Raw genomic sequence first — 21531 nt, 5'->3', positions numbered from 1 at the left:
CTGGTTAATTCCCCTCCTGTCCCCCACCTTTCGTCTCTCAGGGCTCCTACCCCCTCGTGGCCACCAGCGCTTTGCCTTCCTCAAGGGGACAGTGGGTTTGGGACTTGATTTCCTCTGGCGAGGGTGGGCGGGGCACTGCCTGTCCTTCCCCTTGCCAGACCCCTTCCCTGGCCCAGAGGTGCTGGATTCTAGGGAGCCAGCCTCCCGGTGTTGGGGGACAGAGTGCCCCCTCCCGGTGGGAGCTCAGAGCCTGCAGGCGGGGCACCCGGGTGAGATGATGGTCTGCTTTTTGGCGAGGCGCCGCTGGCTCCCTGCGCCCTCGGCTCCCTGCGCCCTCCCCCGCCCATCTTTCACCACCCTCCGGGCCAGCTATCAGCCTCTCCAGAGCTGGGAGCTACAAGGGCTTCATCGGGCCACCTCTCCCAGCAGCGGCTCTTAGAGGGTTGGGAGGGATTTCCGGACCCAGAGGGCAGATATTTGGGGTCAAGGGCCTTTCCAGAACCCATGACACCACATACTCTGCAGCAGTCCCCACTGACCCCCTAATCTCTGGTTCTTTCTTGGACATCCTAGGCCTGTTTGAGGTTCTGGCCCCACATTTTAGGGTTTCTTTGGAGCCCGCATGAGCCTGGGGGCCCAGTTCAGTCTGCGGTGGTGAAAGAGGTCAGTAGGGTGTGTGTTTCTGGAGGTGTGGAGTTGGGAGCTGTTGTGTCCCCACCTGCCCTGTGCCTCAGGAAGCAATGTGGTCGGAGAGGGGGTGCGCTCAGCTCTTGTTCTGTGTGTGTCCATGTGCCTGGGAGATGGGCACAGCCTCCTCTGTGTGTTGCTGTCTCTGGGGGGACCCTGAGATCAGAACTTCACCCTGCCATCTACTCCCCCAGCCACCTGGGGTGGGAGGTTTCAGGCATGGGGGCGGTCTGCAGGCATGGTGCCAGTGACCAATGAGAATGTGGGTCCTTGTCGACCTCAGGTGAGCACGACTTGGGTTTCTCATGGCTCAGATGGATTTGAGGCTGAGGCAGGTGCAAGCAAGGGTAAAGCAATAAGGAGAAAAGAGTGGTCTCCTGGGCCTGCTGCGGGGGCTTCTGCACGCCCCCCTTCTGTGGACCGCGGAACACCCGCGTGCAGGTGCACGCTGTCTTCCCGGGGGCCATGTGAATGTGAGGGTAAGCGTGTGTGTGTGCAAGGCTGTGTGTGTGTAGGAGATGCTGTCAGTGGGTGTGTGAGTGGGCGTGTCTCACGCAGCCTGTCCTGATTGCCTTTCCACTGGTAATCAGTAACCGGTAACCGGTAACTGGGTGAGTTTCCAGGCTTCTTCCCCATAGCCCCTGACCATCTCGCTCCGGCCCAGGGCAAGTGCTGAGTGCCCCCATGTTCCTGCCTCCGCCTCTGTCTCTGCACCTGAGCGTCAGGGCTGTTTGTTCGGGAAGAGCCCTGCTGTCCCCTCAGGTGTTTCTCCCCACCAGGCGCCTGCACCTCCCACTGTCTTCTTCCACCCCTCACCCACTTTCATGCTGGGAACCAGGTGACCAAGCCCCCAGGAGGCTACGAGTGACTTTAATGCACCCACAAGTAACATAGTAGAATGCTCTGTTAAGAAGCAGGTTCTGACTCTGTAGTCTGGGCAGCCCTGAGAGCCTGCGTTTCCAACCGGCTCCCAGGGCATGTGAGGCCTGGGGATCCTGCTTTGAGTGGTAAGGACTTAAAAGGCCCTGAACCATCTAGACTCCCGCCGGACTGACGCTGCTCACCTAGCCGGGGAGCGAATACCGGCCACCCCCTAGGTGCCAGGAGCGTCCCAGGCTTCAGCTCCTCCATCCCTTCCCCTGCTCTGAGAGAGGTGGCATTATCACCATCCTGTTTTACAGAAGGGGAAACTGAGGCTCTGAGAGACTAAGTTCCTGTCACAGGTCACATGGCTGGTAAGTGGCAAAGCCAGACTTGAACTCTGGTCTGTCCGTGTCCAGAGCATATAAGCATTCCACTAAAGCCCAAATGTCTTCCAGAGAGCTCAGACAGCGACAGCCAAGGGGGGTGGGTGAGGGGATGGCTCACAGCGGTCAGGAAGCTGTGGTGGGGAGGGGCAACCCTAGGAGGCTGAGGGGAAGCAAGGACCGAAGGGGGCGTAATTCTGGAAGGAAGAAAGCTAAGTACGGCTGGCATCCTGTCCCCCCTGCTACCCCGGGGCCCCTCATCAAATGGGCTTGCCATCACCTGCCTCTTCAGGCCCCTTTCCAGACAGACTCCCCACACAGGCACCTACCCCACTGCCCTGCTCCCTGGGCCTGCCAGCCTGGGCTGGAGGTGGGTGGGTGTGCGGGCTCCTGACTGTGCACCCCGGGTCCCATGCCTACCAGCTGTGTGATCTCAGGCAAAGTGTCTGTCTCTTCTGCGCCTCAGTTATTCCCTCTCTGAAATGGGGGTATGTTACTGCTTCCTCACAGGTAGGTGGGCTTGCTTTGAGGATGAAATCGGTGATATATACCAACTCAGAACTGGGCCTGGTGTGGAGTACGCACTCACTGCGGGTCATCAGGAATGCCTGCGGGTCTGTATCTGGGAGACTGGAGGGCGCTCTCTGGACTCGCAGTGCGGTTGTCAGTAGTTCATTGGCAGGGTATGAGCCAAGCCACGGCGGGGACTAGAGAGGCCAGTGTGGGGCTGGGGCAGCAAGGACGGAGAGCTACCCAGGAGCCAGGGCAGGAGCCAGGGCTGGTGGGTCGGGGACACCATGGTCCTGGGCCTAGGGCAGGGAGGGTTGGGGCAGGGGGGCCCAGGTGCCGGGGCCGGGCTGGGAGTGAGACGTCAGGTGGAAGCCAGAAGGCACTCTGTCGTGCTGGCTGCCTGCTCCTCTGTGCTGCCCAGAGGCCCTGAGTCTTCCTGGCCCAAGCATGGGGCTGAAGCACTAGGGTGTGTGCGCACAGCTGGGATTGCCATCCCCTGAGGAGCAAGAAAAGCCGAGGCTGTGTCCCCAAGGCTACCACAGTCCTGGTGTTCCCACGTGCTGGGCAGCAGCGGGAGTGACAGTGAGGAGCCGTTCCTGCCTTGCAGGCTGGCTGCATGGGCCCGTGGCCTTGGTCGCATCCAAGCTGTCCAGAGGCTCAGCATGCCTGGACAGAGCAGGAGGGGGCCTGCCAGGGATGCCGTCCTGCTCTCTCATGTTATCAGCCAGGTTCCAAGGCCCAGAGAGGGACAGGACCTGCCTGATGTCACAGCTGGGCCATGGATAGACTAGTGCAGGTCTTCTAATAACACCGTGTCCTTGGGAAGCATCCAGGTTTCTCGTGCCGAGCTGAGGGAGCCCTTTCGGAACAGACTCATTTCCAAGGGTCCGGACTGTCATGTCTCATTTTCCTCGGGTGGGGTGGGGGGGTTGTCAGGGGCCATACAGGCTGATCTAGCATCTGCAAAAGCTCAGCCAATCCGCCCTCAGCAGAGAGATGCGGGCCTGCTGGCTGGGATGGGAGGGGGAGGTCAGTAGGGGCTCGGGACACTTGGAGTCCCAATCTCAAGTCCCTTCCCTGCACTTCGGGCCCCTTTTGTATCTGGGGAGCCCCTTCCCCCGTCCCTGCTTCGGTGCAGGCCAGACCTCCGTCTGTATAATCACGTTTCTCTCTAGTCAGCTTGACTTAATCTCTCCCTCCCTCCAAGACCCTCTCACAACTCACAGGAGCGGCCTCCGTGACATGAACATCACCTGTGTCCTGAGCCCCTGGGAACGGATCAGTCTTGGCTGTTAAGCAGAAGAGATGCAGGCAGGTGGAGTCTGCCCTGGTTTGGGGGCCTGAGGGAAGGATATGCCAGCCTCTCTGCGAACCTGGATTCACTGAGGGTGACAGGGATGGGACAGGACTGGAAGTTTCGGGGGGCGTTTACAGGGGTCTTCCCTCTAGGCCCCTGGCCTCCTCATCTGGGTGGGAGGTGGTGGTGATCGTGCATCTCCTGGGCTTGCATGCCCCTTCACCGTGTTCTTGCAGTGTGACCTTGGACAAGTCACTTAACCTTTCTGAGTCTCGGTTCTCTCAGCCGCCAGAGGTGCTGTTTGTTCTGTGAAGTGTTTGTGGGGGACGGATGATCTGATAGAGGTCCATGCTTAGCTTAGGATAGCGCCCTCTCCAGAATAAGGACTCAAAAGTGTTTGCTGAGTGAGAGGACAGGGGATAACGGAGCCTGTGCTGGGTCATTGGACAAGCAACATTCTGGGGCCCCGTGTCTCGTTCTGGGAATTCTGATGGGTGGGATGGGATGGAGATTCAGAAGAAAGCTGATTTCTCTGAAACCTTCCTTGTACCGGGGAGACAGGTAGGTGGCCAGGAAACCACTGGAGAACCTGGCAGTATAGCCGCAGGCAGGGTGCTCAAGGGAACCGGGTGTCCAGATGGTGGGGACAAGGGAGCAAGGAAGAGGGGTGGGGAGAGGCTGCTGCCCACTGAGGGGCAGGGTGAGGGGTATGGCAAGGTATGTGTGAGAGACAGACAGGCAGGCAGATGGTCTGCCTGTGTGGCTGGGCTGTGTCTGTGCATATCACAAAGGTAGACTAGGAAGAAAGAAGAAAGGTTTCTAGTTTCTTCTTTCTACGCTTCCCTCGGCTACATGTCCCCCTGTCCCCCAAAGCCCAGTGGCAGTCTTCCTGGGGCAGGCCTCATGCCAGGGTCCAAGCTGGTCCCTATGGGACTAGACGGGCGCCTCTCTGGTCTGGGATTGCCTTTGAAGCCTCTCCCTGTGGCGCACAATTGCCGTGCCTTGCCCCGGGGCCAGCAGGCGGGCCAGCCAGGAGGCGCCAGCTCCCACCCTTTCCTGTGGGATGTGAGCTGGGACGTGGGGCTGATGGGCCTGAGCTGTGGGCACTGGAAGCCACTGAGCAGGAGCTGCTGTGGCTGCCCTCTGCCTCCCCTCCCCTTCCTCTCCCTCCTCCCCACCTCCTGTCTGCATTCAGAGATTGAAAAACTAGCCCCTGGCCCCCCCTCACACTCCTCCCAGCGCCCTCCCTGCCCCCGGCCTCCTGGAGTGGGCCCCCTAGAGGCAGGTGCTCTGAGTGCTGAGTGGGCTGCGTCCTGGGTTTGAGTCTCACTGGGCTGCCACTGATGTGCTCTGTGCAGACCACTCTTCTGGAGCTTTCGCTTCCTCTTAGAACTCACTGTTTGTTCCCCAGTCTTTATTCATCACAAACAGGGGATTGTTCAGCCTCGGCCAAGAGTGGTCCCGTTTGGCCGAGTGATTATGTTGCAGGAGAGAGACAGAGGCCCACATCCCACTTGATAGCCTGTCTGTCTGTCCAAGGTTGGGTGACACTGAGCCAGGGGAGGGAGGTGAGATGGGACATGCCCTCTAGGGGAGGGTCCTGGAGGGAACTTTTCCCCGGTGATGAAAATGTCCTCTGTTTTGATCTGGGGGGTGATTACACAGGGGTGCACCCCTGTAAGAGTGCACTGAGCTGTGCGCTTGAAATCTGTGCATTTTGCTGGGGTGAATTATGTCTTGGTTCAAGGAGAAAAGGCCTTATTGAAATAAAAAAATAAAATTAAATAAAATCAAATAAAAAATATAAAAATAAAACAAAAGTGTTAAAAGCATGTGCTACTGACCCCATTCTTGCTCCTGGTACCAAATACGTTCCATTCAAAGACTGTACACTTACCAAGGGCGAGTGTGATTTCCATTTGCTCTTTTTCAATCTTGGAGGCAGCCGGAGGTTGCCTTGCATGACCCCCAGGGAACTGCTGGACCAGGTAACAAACCACTGGAATTAAGAAGTGTTTCCAGGGGCACCTGGGTGGCTCAGTGGGTTAAAGCCTCTGCCTTCGGCTCAGGACATGATCCCAGGGTCCTGGGATTGAGCCCCGCATCGGGCTCTCTGCGAAGCAGAGAGCCTGCTTTCCCCTCTCTCTTTTTGTCTGCCTCTCTGCCTACTTGTGATCTCTGTCTGTCAAATAAAATAAATAAAATCTTAAAAAAAAAAACCAAAAACAACTTAAAAAAAAAAAAGTGTTTCCAGAGTACCAGGCACTGTGCTGAGTACCCTGCCTACTCCTGGTCTCTTTAGAACCCAGAGGTAGGATTGTTATTACCCACTTACCTCTCCCATCGCACTGCAGTGAATTATGTGATACCCAAGCTCTGGAAGTGAAAATCTTTTAAGAACGCCAGGCTTTTGGAGAGGAAGCAGAGAGGGTGCCCAGTAACAGGAAAAGCTGGCCCGAGGCCTTCCTGCGCTGTCCCATAAGGAGAGATGAGTTGCAGAGGGGGACTGCTAGGCCCTGCCCCAGCCTGGGATCTTGATACGGGGTGTGTGTGTGTTTGTGTGTGTGTGTGTGTGTGTGTGTGTGTGTGTGTGTGTTTATGGGACCCTTTCTCAAAAGAAACTTAGTATATGTGCTGCCGAAGCGAGCACTCTCAAAAGAAACTTAAAAGGAACAGGAGACTGACTGGTCCAGGGATGCCCTAGGTGGGCATGGACAAAGGGACAGTAAGTGGTGACATCTCTCCCATGCCCACATTTCTGCCCTTGCAGAGGCTCCCGTACCCAGCATCCCAACACCTGTTCTGGGAGAGGTGGTCCCAGCTGCAAAGCCCCACTTGACTGATTGACTGATTTTAACACTGAGGCTAGGCTGAGACATTGAGTCAGGCCGGAGGCTGGGACTCAAACCCAAACATTCTGAGGCGGGGTTCTCATAGCATCAGGCAGGGCAGGCTCCTGGGAATCTTATCTATCCCCCTCCACCCCTCCCCAGCTATCTTTGGGTCTGGGCCAGTGGATGAACCCCCTGCCTCAGGCCCTGTGGGTACCTCTGTGACCACCTCGGTCATTTCAAATGGCCGTGGCCTAAGGCATGGGGATTGTGTGCAACATTTTTGTTCTGTTTCTTAGTTCATCTGGCCTTCCTTTGCCACTGCCTCTGCCAGAGGGGAGCTCAGAGAAGACAAAACAAACCAGGTCCTGGAATCTTCCCCTCTCTTCCCTTCCCAAGGCTGGAAGTTCACACCAGGGGTCACGGGGTCCTTCCCCCAGCCTCCGGGAGCCTCAGGACCTGTCCAGGAGGCCTTCCTTTAGCAGCTGGTTTGATTTCCCCTCCAAGGCCACTGGGCAGGCTCCCGCACAACTGGTAGTGTGTAAGAGCCTGGATCAGAGGGAAACTTCTTCTGACCACAGAGGCACGGAACGCAGTAAATGGCTTAAACAGGCATCCCGGTGGCTGGGCTTGTACCCTTTGTTGTTTCAGCCACGAGACATGTGTTTTTCTGGGAATTCAGGAAATTATCTCTGCCCTTTGAGGAAGGGCAGAGTTTTTTCTGCTTGCGTTTGGGGATTCTAGACCATTCCATCGTCCCAGACACCCGCTGGCCCCCTGGGCTGGCTGAAAGAGATGGGTGACTGAAACTCTTTGCTGGTAGGGAGCTTCTTCAGTGGGACTCCCTAAAACAAAATGCGACCACTCCTGCCCCAAATGCAAGAGGAGGGGCCTAACTCTAAACCCCAGGGGCCAGCCTCACCATCCATTAGCTTTGTGACCTTTGGCAAGTGACCACCTCTCTGTGCCTTTCTCCTTGCTGGTAAAGGAGTGAACAGTATTGGAAGGGACTAGGATAGTCCAGTAAGATGCTTTAAGCCCATCTCGCACGTAGTAAGTGTACCGTTGGTGTTAACTCTTAGTATAAAATACTATTTTCTGATTAGAAACATGTACGTGTTCATGATGGAAAAAGAGTTACATCCCAGAAAGTAAAAGTTAAAAACACACACTCCTGATTGAATCATCAACAGAATTCTGATATTTTCGTATATTTCCTCCCCAAAGGGTTTTCTGTATATTTTCTCCACGGTGATGATCAGACCTTCTGTACGATTTTGCCTTCCACTTTTTATACTTGATGTATCCACCGCCCGGTTACTAACTGGACACATAACATTCCAGCCGGAGGACTACAACATGATTTATTTAACCATCCTACTGCGGGACATTGAGAGCATTTTTCATTTTTCTCTATATAATATGATGGCCATCTTGATGCAGAAAAGCCTTTTCTGCTGTGTGGGATCACCTTGTCGGGCGGGTGGCTACTCTCGAAGGCTTTGAACCGTATCGCCCGCTCGCTTTTCCAAAGAGGCGGCACCCACACTTGTCCGCGGTGTTGAGGTCGCCTGGTCCCCACGAAGGCATTTTAAAGTCCAGGGAGCCACACTTGGGCAGAGCTGAGAGCCATTTGTTCCATTCTTCTTTTAAATTATTTAAGGTCGGGCCTCATTCGATGTAAATTTTAATGACAGTATAAACACACATGCCGAAAAGTGTACACATTGTGAGTTCCCGCTTGCATTTTCATAAACTTGACTTCCCGCGTCGCCAACCATCACAGAACATTCCCAGTGTCCCCACAGGTGGCTGCCCTGGGCTACCTCTCAGGCGCTGCCCCCAAGGTCCCCCCAAGGGATCCTGACTTCTCACAGAAGATTTGTTTTCCTGTTTGAACAGCACAGATGTTGATGGTGCTGGGTGTGTTTTGTGCGTTATTTAGCGTTGTCTGCGAGCGCGTCCTTGTTGTGTGTAGTAGCAACAGTGGGCTTACTCTCATTGTGGAGTAGCAGTCCAGTGTGTGTGTGTGTGTGTGTGTGTGTGTGTGTGTGTGTACCACAGCTTCCTTATCCATTTCCCTGGTGATGGACGTCTGGTGTTTTCTGGCTTGGGTGCTATCCATAGGGCTGCTGTGAACCTTCTGGTGTGTGTGTCCTCTGGTGAGCCCATGGATGCTTTTCTATTGGGCATCCACTTAGGAATTGGGTACATATTTTCTCCTTCCTAAGCCAAGGTTTCTTTTTATTTATTTTTAAAGATTTTATTTACTTATTTTGGGGAAGAGAAAGAGCGTGCATATGCGTTCACGAGAGTCGGAGAGGGACAGAAGGAGAGGGAGAGAGAATATCAAGCAAGCTCCATGCTGAGCGTGGAGCCCAATGCAGGACTTGATCTCACGACCTTGAGATCATGACCTGAGCAGAAATCAAGAGTCAGCAGCTTGACTGACTGAGCCACCCAGGCGTTCCTTCCTGTTCCAAGTTTTAAAGGATCACCTGGGAGGCAGAAAAATCTCCAGAGAAGTTCAGGCCCTGCAAATAATTGAAGGGTCCTGGCTCTACTTGGAGCAATTTGAGGGGCACTGCGTGATCATGCTCCCTCTGAAGGCTCATGTCTGGGGCTGTAGTGGAAATGGAGTTCGATCTGGCTCATGGCCCTCCAACTCCAAATGGTGTGTGACTTCTGACCCTCCGGTGGTCACTCAGTGTCCCCACCCAGGGTCCTCGGCTGGCTTAACAACCATCACACTGAGGAGGGCAGGGCTTGGGCCAGACTCTGGGTAAACTGAAGGAACCCCAGCTTTGGATATGACCAGAAGCAGGTGGGGTCCTCACAAATCCCTGGAAACTGCCCTTTCTTTTCCCCTTGTATGAAAAGAATCATACGAGGTGCCTGGGTGGCGCAGTCAAGTATCCGACTCTTGGTTTGGGCTCAGGTCTTGATCTCAGGGTTGTGAGATCGAGCCCTGCCTTGGGCTCAGTGTGCTTGGCAGGGAGTCTGCTTGGGATTCTTTCTCTCCTTCTCCCTCTGCCCCCTCCTGCCATGTGCGCTCGCCTGCTCTCTCTCTCTCTCAAATAAATAAATCTTAAAAAAAAAAAAAAAAAGTAAGAATGAATGAGAAACTCCAAGAACACTGTTTACCACTCCCCAGCCCACTGATACCCACTCCGCGCAGCTGGGAGTCCTGGAGGAGCCCAGGAAAGAAGCTCAAGAGTGAGGCCTGTGAACCAGGCAGCCTGGTTTAAGTGTGCATTCTGCTACTCATCCGCTGTGCAGCCCTGGGCAAGTTATTTCACCTCTCTGTGCCTCAGTTCTGTACCCTCCCCGCCCCGAAAACTGGAGGCAATAATAGTAGTCACCTCATGGTGTTGTTGTGAAGAATGGATGAGTTAGTATATGAAAGCACAGAGGCCAGCCCTGCCCCAGGGCAACCCTTCTGATGCTCCTAGTCTGTTCTACATGTCTCCCTGTTTCCTGTCTAAATGGGGTCAGGCTGTACGTTTTATTCTATAGTTTTCATTTTCCACTCAGTCCTCAGTCTCTGAGATCCTTCTAGCTGAGGCTTTTCTGTTCTGGAAGCCTCCCACTCCGTGCCTGTCACTCCTGGAGACCAGTGATTACTCTCTGTCTTTCCCTTCGCCCGGTCTCCCCCTTCCCTTAGGAAAGCTTCCCAGCGGGTTCATGCTGACATGTACAGGGTTGATGAGGGTGAACCCCGCAGGGGCTGAAACTGGCCTGGCCTTGACCAGAGACGTGCATGGCTTTGGAGGCACATCTGTCCGTTATGGGATGTCTGAGGACATGCTAGGGAGTGCCGCACACCCACTTCGTCCCCTTGACAGCCCAAGGGGCAGGTGCCCTTGTTGGCTGCATTTGACCAAAGAGAAAACCAAGGCACGAGAGTGGCTTTCCCAGAGTCCCCAGCCGGTATGGGGGCAGCGGGGGATGGTGGTGGGGGAGGGCTTCAGCTGCATCTGTTGGATTGGGAACCCAGTTGCAGCTTGGGGCAGGGGTGGTCAGGTGGGAGGTTCTGAGTGAACAGTGGGGTGAGGGAGGCGAGGATGGCTGTGGATTCTGGGGGCGCAGAGAGGGGCCGCTCTCGTGGTTGGCTGAAACTTCAGTCCCTGCTACCTTTGCTAGAGGACTGGGGAGACGCTGGGCTTCTCTGGAGCTTTAGACCCCCTGGTCCTTTCGGCGGGGTGTCACCTGGTAAGGGGCCAGGGAAACTCCTAGCGCTGGTGTCTGCGGATAGTGGGCACTCCAGGCTTCGGCTGTTACCGAGTGCATGACTGGGGAGCCCTTCCCAGGCCTGGTGGGTCTGGAGGTCAGATGAGGGGGAGGACTAGGGGATCCTTTGGTTCTCCTGTGTCCCTCCTCCCGGTTCTTCCTGACAGATGAGCCCCGGGGGAGGCTGGCAATGGTCCCTCAGGCGTTGAGAGTGAGGAGGAGTGCTTGAGGGCTGGGCAGGGAATGGTTAGCATGCCCAGAGGCTCTCCTGGGTCACCCAATCTGTCCTCAGATCCCTGTAAGGCCCTCCCTTAACCCTGTGCTCATCCCCACCCCCCCAAGGCCAGGCTTGGAGTGACCCAGGCAGGGCCAGGGGAGGAGGCTGGGCTGTGCCGGGGAGACAGCATTGACAGTGGGGGTGGGGCGGGTGGGGTGAGGAAGCCTGACTCTGCTGTGCCCCTGGGCCGCCCTCTGTCAGAGGACAGTAGACAGGCTGAGGCTCCCAACACCTCTTAAGGCACGGGCACCTGGCTGGTCGCGATTCTTGTGGGGCTGGCCGGGCCGGGATTCCCACTGGCCTCTTCCAGCCGAGCAGACTGAGCAGACCGAGGCTGGCACAGCCAGCGAGAGGCCCAGCAGGACGGAGCCCAGGTTCTCCCGCGGCAGCCAGCTCTAGCTCAGCCTGGGACGGGCACCCAGCCCTTTGTCAGAGAAACAAGGGGCTCGTTCTCCCCCAGTCGTCCCCGTGCCGGCTGGCACTGCCAGGCCTGGTGCCGCTCCCCCCAGCAGGGACCGACTGAAGTCAGATTGTTCCCGGAGGGGCAGGCTGCCTGGCGCTGTGTTTGTGAGCAAGCAGGGTTGTGGGGCCTGCAGAGGCAGGGCAGGGGGCTGGGCTGGGGTCAGAGCCGGTGAGGTCTGCAGGGCTGCAGGGGGTGGGGGGATGGTGGTGAAGACAGGCTATCCTCTGTAGGAGCCCAGAAAAGGGGTAGAGGCTGCAGCTGGGTCCTGACTGCAGAACAGAGAAGGGGGAAGGGATGGCTGTCTGATCTTTTCTTCCTGGGGACTGTCCTGTTGGGAGCTGGGCAGAGACCCTTGGGGCTGATTCACTAATTCCTGGCGTTGGGGGGAAAAGAAGGGAGGAAAGAAAGTGCAAAGCTCCAAGGAGAGGGGGAAGGTGTGGACTCGCTTTGCAAGGAAGCAGCTGTGGCAGTAGAGGGAACCCTAGGTTGGGGTCCGGTGGCCAGGGCTCCATTTGTGGCCCTGAGCTAACCAGACATGCAGCCCGGGACAAGCTCCTTCCCAGCTCTGTGTGGAGACACAGTGGTCAGCAACCCCCTATGCCCCATGCACCCCCCTCCTCCCGCCATGGGCTGGAGAGCCACACTGGACTGGGTCCAAGCTCTGTCTCTGTCCCCAGATACTTAACTTCCCTGTGCCTCTGTTTCTCCTTACCTGTAAAATGAGAATAATCAAAACTACCTCATGGGCGTGTTTGAGGTTCAAGTGCCTGGAACAGCACCGGGCACAGAGTAAATGCGCAAATAGATGCAAATTATTGTTATCTCCGTGACCCAGTAGTTTTCAGTGAATATTTGCCAGTACCTTCCACAAGGTACTTAGTGACTTAGTCTAATGTCTGGCATGAGGCGATGTTGCTTTCCTTTGCTACCCACCAGAGGTCTGGCTCTCATTCTTCAGATCCCCCGGGCACAGCTCTGGGCTCTGGTCTGTCCTAGAGCTGACTCTCTCGGTCTTGTGTTTATCCTTTACTTCTGCACTCAGCCTACCAAGTGCCAGGCGCTGTGTAAGACACCATCTTTTCACTTCACAGGCTCACCAAATGTCTGACAGTAGAAATTGTTGGCAGAGGAGGAAGCTGAAGCTCAGAGAGGTGAAGTGACTCGCTCAAGGTCACACAGCCAAGACAGGGCAGAGCCGGGATTTCAGCCCAGGTCTGCCCTGTTTGATAATGCGGGAACCTTCATGGAGTTGGGGAACCCCTGGGGGCTCTGTACCTGTCAGGGAGTCTCTTAGCTGGGAGGGACCTTAGAATCACCTAGTCCACCCATTTCATTTTGCGCCTATGGAGACAAAGCCTCCAAGGGAAGCCATGGGCCAGGGTCCCTCTGTGAGTTAGGGCCTGCAGCTGGGCTCCGTCTTTTCCTCCCCCTTTCCAGACTAAGCCTGGGGGCCCACCGAGACCCATCCATGATCAGGGCTGACATCCTGGGTGGTGGGAGCCCTCCCCAGACCCTTGCAGGCCCAGGTACCCTGCAGTGACCCTCTCTGCCTGGGATCGTGATGGCCTGTGGGCTTGCTTTTCTTTTTTTCTTTTAAAAAATTTTTATTTGTTAGAGTGAGAGAGAGAGAGCACAGGCAGGCAGAGTGGCCGGCAGAGGCAAAAGGAGAAGCAGGCTCCCGGTGGAGCAAGGAGCCCAGTGTGGGACTTGATCCGAGGACACTGGAATCATGACCTGAGCTGAAGGCAGCGGCTTAACCCACTGAGCCACTCAGGCATCCCAGGTGGCTTTTCTCATTCCCTGGACTTTTGACTTCACAAGCTCAGGGACTCTAGTTAGCTTGGGGCTGTATCGCCAGTGCCTGATTCATAAATAGTAGTCATTCCCTGCACACATTTGCAGAACATCTGCCGTGTCCCAGGCCCTGGGCTAAAGGCTGAAGGCACAGCAGGGAAGAAGACAGACAAAGTGCTTCCCCTCAGGGGAGTTTGCATTCCTGGTGGGAAAGAGATAGACAGTGAATGAAATAACTAAGTAAAGATGCATAATGGTTAAGATGGTGATAAGTGTGACGGAGAAACACAAAGAAGGAAGGGGCATAGGGAGTGTTGGGGGGGCAGGTGGGAATTTTGCGATTTTGAATAGGTTAGTCGTGGAAGGTCTCTGTTGGAACAGGACATTTGTGCCTTGGAAGGGGTGAAGGAATGAGTGATGTCTGGGGGAGGGGCATCCCAGACTGCAGGAGGAGCAAGTGCAAAGGCCCTAAGGTGGGAGCGTGCCTGCTGTGTTTGGGGGATTATAAGGAGGCTGGGGAGGTGGCCAGAGCTGGTGGAACAAGGGAGAAAGCAGGGGCAGATGGGGTCAGAGGGGATCATGAGATGGGGATGGATCACGAGGGCCTTTTGTGGGAAGGACTTCGGCTTTTACTCCAAGTGAAGTGGGAGCCGTTGAGAGTTCTGGGCTGAGGGAGGGACAGGATCTGACTTAAACAAAGGTTTAACAAGGATCCCTCTGATTACTGAGTTACGAGTAGAATGTTGTAGGGCAAGAAAAGAGGGAATCTGAACGTTAGGAGACTCCTTCAGGAAGCCAGATAAGGCATGCGACAGGCTGGTGGTGGCAGAGGGGATGCATTTGAAGTCAGATCTGCCAGGATCACCACGTGGCATGAGGGAAAGAGAGGACTCAAGACTGACTCCAACGTTTTGGGGCCGACCAGCTGCAATGAACGGAGAAAAGTGGGTCTCCATGTCTGGCTCAGGAAGTGGGAAACTTGGGGTCAAGTCTCAGCTCTGTCACCCTCTTGCTCGGTGACCTTGAGCGAACCCCTTCTCCCTTCTGGGCCTCGGTGTCTTCTCCGGTATGACAGGTGCCGTCCCCTGGTCCGGAGACCCAGAGGGCCCGCGTCTCACAGACCCAACCCCGCCCCCCACCCGCAGGGAGCCAGTGCTGGTGGCCGCCATGGCATCGCGCATCGGGCTGCGCATGCAGCTCATGCGGGAGCAGGCGCAGCAGGAGGAGCAGCGGGAGCGCATGCAGCAGCAGGCCGTCATGCATTACATGCAGCAGCAGCAGCAGCAGCAGCAGCAGGCGCTGGGCGGGCCGCCCACTCCGGCCATCAGCACCCCCGTCCACTTCCAGTCTCCGCCGCCTGTGCCAGGGGAGGTCCTGAAGGTAGGGCCTGTCCTAAGGTAGGGTGTGGGCCCCTCCCAGCCCGGTTCCGGGACCCCTAGAACACTTGCCTTCTCTGCCCCCCTCTCAGGTGCAGTCCTACCTGGAGAACCCCACCTCCTACCACCTGCAGCAGTCCCGGGACCAGAAGGTGCGGGAGTACCTGTCAGAGACCTACGGGAACAAGTTTGCCGCCCACATCAGCCCGGCCCAGGGCTCCCCGAAGCCCCTGCCGGCAGCCTCCCCCGGGGTGCGGGCCGGGCACGTGATGTCCTCCTCAGCGGGCAACAGTGCTCCCAACAGCCCTATGGCCATGCTGCACATCGGCTCCAACCCTGAGAGGGAGGTGAGTGAGGGGCTGGCCAGTGGCTGCGGTGAGCAAAGCTGGTGCCGCTGCTGTACTCCTGGGACTCCTAGTCTAATGGCAGAGGCGAGGTGCCGCTGTTAGAGTCCCTCCCGGTCTGAGGGGGGAGACACAGTCCTGCCCTCAGGGGGCCCCACTCTGAGGGGGGGACACAATCCGGCCCTTAGGGACCCTCAGTCTGAGGGGAGACACAGCCCTGCCAGTGAACCCTAGTCTCACAAGGGAAGCCTCTTCCCTTCTTTTGAAAGCTTTGCTAGAGAGAAACAGGAGACTCATAGAGGAAAGCCCAACACACCTGCAAAGTCATGTCCAGACAGAAGGTATACAAAGCAGTCTCCTTGGGCTGCCTGCTCCTTGGGAAGAGCCTTGGGGGCTTGTGGGACCTGGACAGCTCATCCCCTCTCTGATCCTTTTTCCTTTTCCCCAGAGATTAGCAGGTTGGGGGGGTGGGCTCCAAGGTCCATTCAGGTCAGTGGCTGTCCCAGTGCCCCTTCCCTGCGCCTTTCTCCTAGTGGGCTCTCCTCAGATGGACTTCTCTCTTTCAGTTTGATGTCATTGACAACATTATGTGCCTGGATGATGTCCTGGGCTTCATCAACCCTGAAACTCAGATGCCCAACACGGTACTGCTGGCCAGGGTGGGGTGGGTATGTCAGAGGGAGGAGGCAGAGGTTCTATGGTGGCTCTACAGGGTCCTCACCTGGGCAGAGCCATCTTGCCACAGAGATGAGAGTCACCTCTGTCAAATAGTGTGATCAGAGCCCACGGCCCAGCAAAATTATGACTCCAGAGAGAGTTGCCTAGCATGCATGCACGATGGGGCTTCAGTGGGGAGTGGTGGCTGGGCAGTTGGGGAAAGCTCTTTGAGTTGGGGGGGGGGTGTTGGGGGAGGGGCAGGAGGTAGTGGTGGCCTCAGCAGAGGGGAGGCAGGGAAAGCACTGCTGGAGGGGAACAGTGTGGCCTTGAGCTGATGAATTCCTTTGGGATCTGCGGCTTCCCTCTTCTACAAAGCATAGGGCGCAGTGGGGATGGGCCTATGTCCCTCACCCCATGGGACAAGTGATAGGGGGCTGGCTTTGTCCCCTCCCTCCAGCAGCCTTCTGGCAGTGTGAAGGCTCTCTGGGCCTCCCAGGCAGAGGTGAGGTAGCCAAGGGGAAGAAGCCAGCCTTAGAATCAAGAGGCCGAGCTTCTGGCTTTGGCTGTGGCCCTGGCAAGTCCCTTAATTATTCTGGACCCCAGTTTTCTCAGCAGCAAAATGGGAATGATGCCGTCTATGCGCAGAACCGTGGGGAAGTTAGATAAGGCAAGGAATGGGGGCTAGTTCTGCACGGGGTGACAGATCTCGCACTGAGCAGGTGGAATTGTGGGTGTCCCTGCCCCTCGGGCCTGAGCCCTGGGACCCGGACTCTGGCCCCAGCTCATGCCCCTGAGGGGAAGCCCCTAGATCTTGTAGTAGGAAGTCAAAGAGTCAGTCCCAGATCCCTGCTGCCCTGCAACATCGCCTAGGGCCTTGGCGGGACTGCTCGGGGCCAGGTGGGTCTGAAACCTGCTGCCCACCGAGCACTGAAGGCTTGGAAGAGGGAGAGGGCCAGAGGGCGCAGTGTCTGGTCCCCTCTCTGGTTTCCGTGTATCTGGTGGGGTGCTGGTGTCCCACCTAGGCTTCTGGGCTCGTGATTTGCTCTGCGGGGTTCCTGTGGCAGAAGCTGGGTGATTATTCCAGAGCTCTAGTCTGTCCCGGACAGGCCCCTGCCCCACCCCACACTGGCTGTCCATTACAAAATGCCAGCGTCTCTGCAAGTCCAACCGGCGGCGTCCCCCGCGCTGCCCACATCACACTGTCTGCTCCTGCAGCTTGAGCATCTGGGGGCGACCACCAGCTCTGTCCAGCCACGTGTCTTTGCTCAGTCGTCCCCACCCCTGCCTGTCCTGCTCCTCCTCCTCGCTTCTCTGCTTGGGACCCAATTCACATTCCACACCCTCCAGAAACCTTTCAGAAACTCCAAAATCGATTAGGTGCTTCTCCTCTGGGCTTCCTAGTGCCTGGGACTTAATCCCCTCATCTGTCACCCCTCAGGGCTGTGACCTGGTCTGATGGCTCCGCGGGCGGGCTGCTCCTGGAGGGCAGGAGCCGCACCTTCCTCAGCCTCCGCCCCTACAGACTTTTCCATGGAATTGCTGGGCAGAGGCCCAGGATTCTGGATTCTGACATCCTCGAGCTGGCTGTGGGGCCTTTCAAGCTCAAAGTGGGGCGTGGGGGACCTTGTACGGCTGCCCCTGGGTGTCCATGGGATGATGGGCCCCGGGCAGGGGCCGCCCTGGAGAGGGGGCTGCTCACCGCATCCCTCTCCCCACCTCGCCCCACAGTTGCCCCTGTCCAGCAGCCGCCTGAACGTGTACAGTGGTGACCCCCAGGTCACTGCCTCCCTGGTGGGCGTCACCAGCAGCTCCTGCCCTGCCGACCTGACCCAGAAGCGAGAGCTTACAGGTACCACCTCCCTATCTCCCAGTGCCCCAGCTCCCCATTCCTCCCTCATCTCCTCCTCCCTCCCAGCATCTCTCTCCTTCTCCCCTGACGTCTAGATGCGGAGAGCCGGGCCCTGGCCAAGGAGCGGCAGAAGAAAGACAATCACAACCTAAGTGAGTCCGGGGCCTGCGCCTTCTCCCCGCCTCCCTCTTCCTTGCTCTCCTCGACAGGGCTGCCTGAAAAGCCTCTCTGACCTGAGCCTCAGGTTGAGGGTAGAGTTTACTTAAAAAAAAAAAAAAAAAAAAGCCTCTCTTAGAAAGGCTTCCCTACCAGATACCTTAAATCCTCTGTTGGTGAGACTGAATGGGTCCAGCACTGCTTTCTTCCCACTGGCCCTTTTTAGGAAGGGATGGGAGAGGGGCCCCCTGGGGGAAGCGATATTCATGAAATCCCCAGGACTTCAGAATGAATGGGTTTATCCTATCAGATGTTTCCTTTAGGGCGTGGAGCCTGGGAACTCTCAGCCCTGTAGGGGGGTGGGGGGTACTGGCTGCTTTGCCGTGGTGATTCGGCCTTGAAGAGCCCCTTGGTGGTTCAGGCCTGTGCCCGGGACCCACATTCCCAGAGCAGTCGCTTCTGTGGGTCACTCATTCCTTCGCAGAAGGGCCAAGGCACCCTCCCTGGGCTGGGCCCTTCTCCCTGATGGGGTCCTCCTCTTCCTGATTGCTCCCTGGGGATTTGTTACCTTTAGTTGAACGGAGGCGGAGGTTCAACATCAATGACCGGATCAAGGAGCTGGGAATGCTGATCCCCAAGGCCAACGACCTGTGAGCGGTTTCTGGTGTGGGGGGTGGGGAGGTGGGGGCGGGGCAGCTGCAGCTGATGTGTACTTTCTGCACCTGGGGAATTGCTGGTTGCAGGGGGGTGGGGGGTGGCTCCTAAGAGCTTAGGATCCATGGGGGGGAAAGAAGATTCCGTCCTTTGCCCCAATCACAACAGTTAGGCTGGGGTCAGCGGGAGGGGGCTTCCTCGAGGAGGAGTGATGCTTTTGGACTTACGCCTTTGGACTTGGGCTGGCACAGAGGGGGCCCAGGGCTGGGAGGAGTGAGAGTGGAGGACAGGTGTGGGTTTTGGCAGCAGGGATGGAAGGCCTAGGGAGGGAGGCTGCCCTGAATTGTTGGCTGGCATGAGATTCGTGAGGTGGCACGCCAGCCAAGTCAGCTGAGAGGGTCTGTTTCGTACAGATGGAGAATGGCCTCCACAGATCGGGGTTGGTTGCGTCTGGGGTTTATGGGCAACATTGGGACAGGCAGCAGAGGCTTCTGGAATCCAAGCAGGGTTTTGCTTTCACCCGTGGAGCGCATGGCGAATGCTTCTGAGCCCGCGCCTCTACTTCTGCCTGGCCCACAGGGACGTGCGCTGGAACAAGGGCACCATCCTCAAGGCCTCTGTCGACTATATCCGGCGGATGCAGAAGGACCTGCAGAAGTCCCGGGAGCTCGAGAACCACTCTCGGCGCCTGGAGATGACCAACAAGCAGCTCTTGCTCCGCATCCAGGTCTGGCCCCTGCATTTGGACTTCTTGGGCGGCTCTGACTCCCGACGCTGGCCTGGCTCTTGACCTTAGTGAGGGGCAGTGCTTACACTTCGGAAACTGGGGGAATGGGAAGGATGCCCGTGAAGAGGGAGGATGGACGTAATGGTTTGCTAACAATACATCTCCAGTGACTTTGAGCAACAAGGACCAGCTAGAGGTTCTGTTCTGTGAGCCCTTCCTTCTGGGACCCAGACCAGTGGACAGGCACATCCAGAGCCGGCTCTTAAAGCCACGTGCACCTTTTAAGGTGACACTTGTCGCTTCTGCTCACATTTCATTGATCAGTGCAAATCCACGCCTATACCAAACCTCAAGAGGGATGGGAAAATGCAGACCTACCGTGTGGGGAGGCAGGGAGCTAGAACTGTTTGGGGGAGCATGAAGTCTCACCACTCGGGACAGACTGAAGAGCAAGGCTTGGGAGACTCATGCCTGCCACCCGGAGCGGGGGGGTTCTAATCCTGGCTGTGCTCAGGGTCTCTGTCTTCTCTGGATCGGAGGCTGGCCATCTATACAGAGGGCCCACGGATGGCAGCTTGTAAACTTCTCTGTCTCTCACAGGAGCTAATACAGCTGGCATTACCATCCAGCACGCATGGCCATACTCCAAGGGAAAAAGCAAAGTTTCATGGAGGAGCCCTCATTCTTAATAGATGCAGTGACTTCTGATCGTTTCTATTCTGGTCTAGTCTAGGCAAGTCTGTTTCAGTGAAAACAGAAAGAAAGAGTGAGCTGGTCAAGGCTCACTGCAGTGGTTTCACAACCCACAAATGAGTTGTGACTTGTAGTTTGAAAAACCCCCTGGTCTAGACTCTAGAGCCGTCCTCTACCTGCTTTCCCATGAGTCATGCTGTGGTCTTGGGTGCCACAAGGGGAGGGACAAGGGCTGCAGAGGGGGGGCTGGAGGGCAGGGTAGCTGGCACACATGGGTGTGTGCCCCCAGCCTTCTTTTTCTGCTCTCTCTGCCCGCCCCCACTTGCAGGAGCTGGAAATGCAAGCTCGAGTACATGGCCTGCCCACCACCTCGCCATCAGGCATGAATATGGCTGAACTGGCCCAGCAGGTGGTGAAGCAGGAGCTGCCCAGTGAGGAGGGCCCCGGGGAGGCCCTGCTATTGGAGGCGGAGGTCCCGGATCCTGAGCCACTGCCGGTTCTGCCCCCCCAGGCCCCGCTGCCCCTGCCAGCCCAGCCACCTCAGCCGCCGTCCCCATTCCACCACCTGGACTTTAGCCACAGCCTGAGCTTTGGGGGCGGGGGCGATGAAGGGCCCCAAGGCTACCCCGAGCCTCTGGGGCCAGAGCATGGCTCCCCGTTCCCCAACTTGTCCAAGAAGGATCTGGACCTCATGCTCCTGGACGACTCACTGCTACCACTGGCCTCTGACCCTCTCTTCTCCACCATGTCCCCTGAGGCCTCCAAGGCCAGTAGCCGCCGGAGCAGCTTCAGCATGGAGGAGGGCGATGTTCTGTGACTCGGGCAGCCGCCATGCTGGGGAACAGGGGCGGACCTGGGGGCTGGGAAGGCCGGGGCCACCTCCCTCCCACCCCTCGGGCTGCACTGTGTGTGACGTAGCCAACTGCCCCGCCTCACGCCTTCCTGTTGGCCCCCTGTTTGGACTTAGTGCCTGCTTGGCAGCCTGTGGGGGCAGGAGAAGCCCCCTACCCGGCTCAGTACTCCCCAGGGATCGCCCTCTTGATGGGGCTGGATCCGAGTAGGCCTTCAGCCCAGCTCGTGGAGGCAAAATCATGAAGGGAAGGGAGGGGACAGGTGTACTAGGGGTAAGAAGAGGTCCTGGGAGGGTTCTGTCTTCTGGGTCTGATCCCCGCCCCGGCTCGTGAAGGAGGACATGTGAGAGCAAGGGGGTTCAGGAAGTTCCTTCTCCGAGGCAGCGACTGGTCCAGGGGGTTCCCAGGCCTGCCTTTCTGGGACTCAGATGGCCACAAGTCTGTCCTCCAGCCTGGCATCCCCACCCCCCTTTGGTGCTAACAGCTCTCTACCAGGTGGTGTGAGGGCGGGGGTGGCTGGAAGAGGGGGCGCTGGGTTCCTGTTCGAGCGTGGGGTCACTGCTGGAAGAGCAGCTCTCTCCAGGCTCCCCACTTTGTGCCTTTAGTAAACACTGTGCTTTGTACCTGCTTGTCCTGTCTCTTTGGAGGGGTCTGGGGCGGGCACAGCTGGAGGATTTAACCCAGTGCACGCCATAATGGATTTAGAATTCAAGCGCCCCTTGTGGGGGTCAGGTAGGGGGAGACAGAGAGGGGGAACAAGCCCATCAGCTGGTTTCCCCCACCTCTCAGACTTGCCTTAAGGGAAGCTGGAGATGCAGCCCATCTTAGGGGACTTGGAGACTGTAGGGGTCATTGTCCCTCCTTGTGGCCACAAGATGGCGCTGCAAC

General features: G+C 57.1%; 1 protein-coding gene across 2 annotated transcripts in view; it reads left to right on the top strand.

The window, feature by feature from the left end:
• Positions 1-21283, top strand: part of TFEB (transcription factor EB) — a 54246-nt gene extending 32963 nt beyond the window's left edge. For both annotated transcript variants that reach the window (XM_046005748.1, XM_046005749.1), the window contains exons 2-9: positions 14482-14716; positions 14805-15059; positions 15623-15700; positions 17442-17562; positions 17658-17714; positions 18293-18368; positions 18952-19099; positions 20121-21283. In XM_046005748.1, the coding sequence (XP_045861704.1) occupies positions 14504-14716; positions 14805-15059; positions 15623-15700; positions 17442-17562; positions 17658-17714; positions 18293-18368; positions 18952-19099; positions 20121-20609 (1437 nt within the window). In that variant the 5' untranslated portion in view covers positions 14482-14503 and the 3' untranslated portion in view covers positions 20610-21283. The remainder of the gene's footprint in view (positions 1-14481; positions 14717-14804; positions 15060-15622; positions 15701-17441; positions 17563-17657; positions 17715-18292; positions 18369-18951; positions 19100-20120) is intronic.
• Positions 21284-21531: the final 248 nt, after the last annotated feature.

Source organism: Meles meles, chromosome 5 (assembly GCF_922984935.1).
Source record: "Meles meles chromosome 5, mMelMel3.1 paternal haplotype, whole genome shotgun sequence".
In the NCBI taxonomy this organism is placed as follows: Eukaryota; Metazoa; Chordata; class Mammalia; order Carnivora; family Mustelidae; genus Meles; species Meles meles.
Note: the sequence above shows the minus strand (reverse complement) of the source record. Positions and strands in the feature narration are given on the sequence as shown.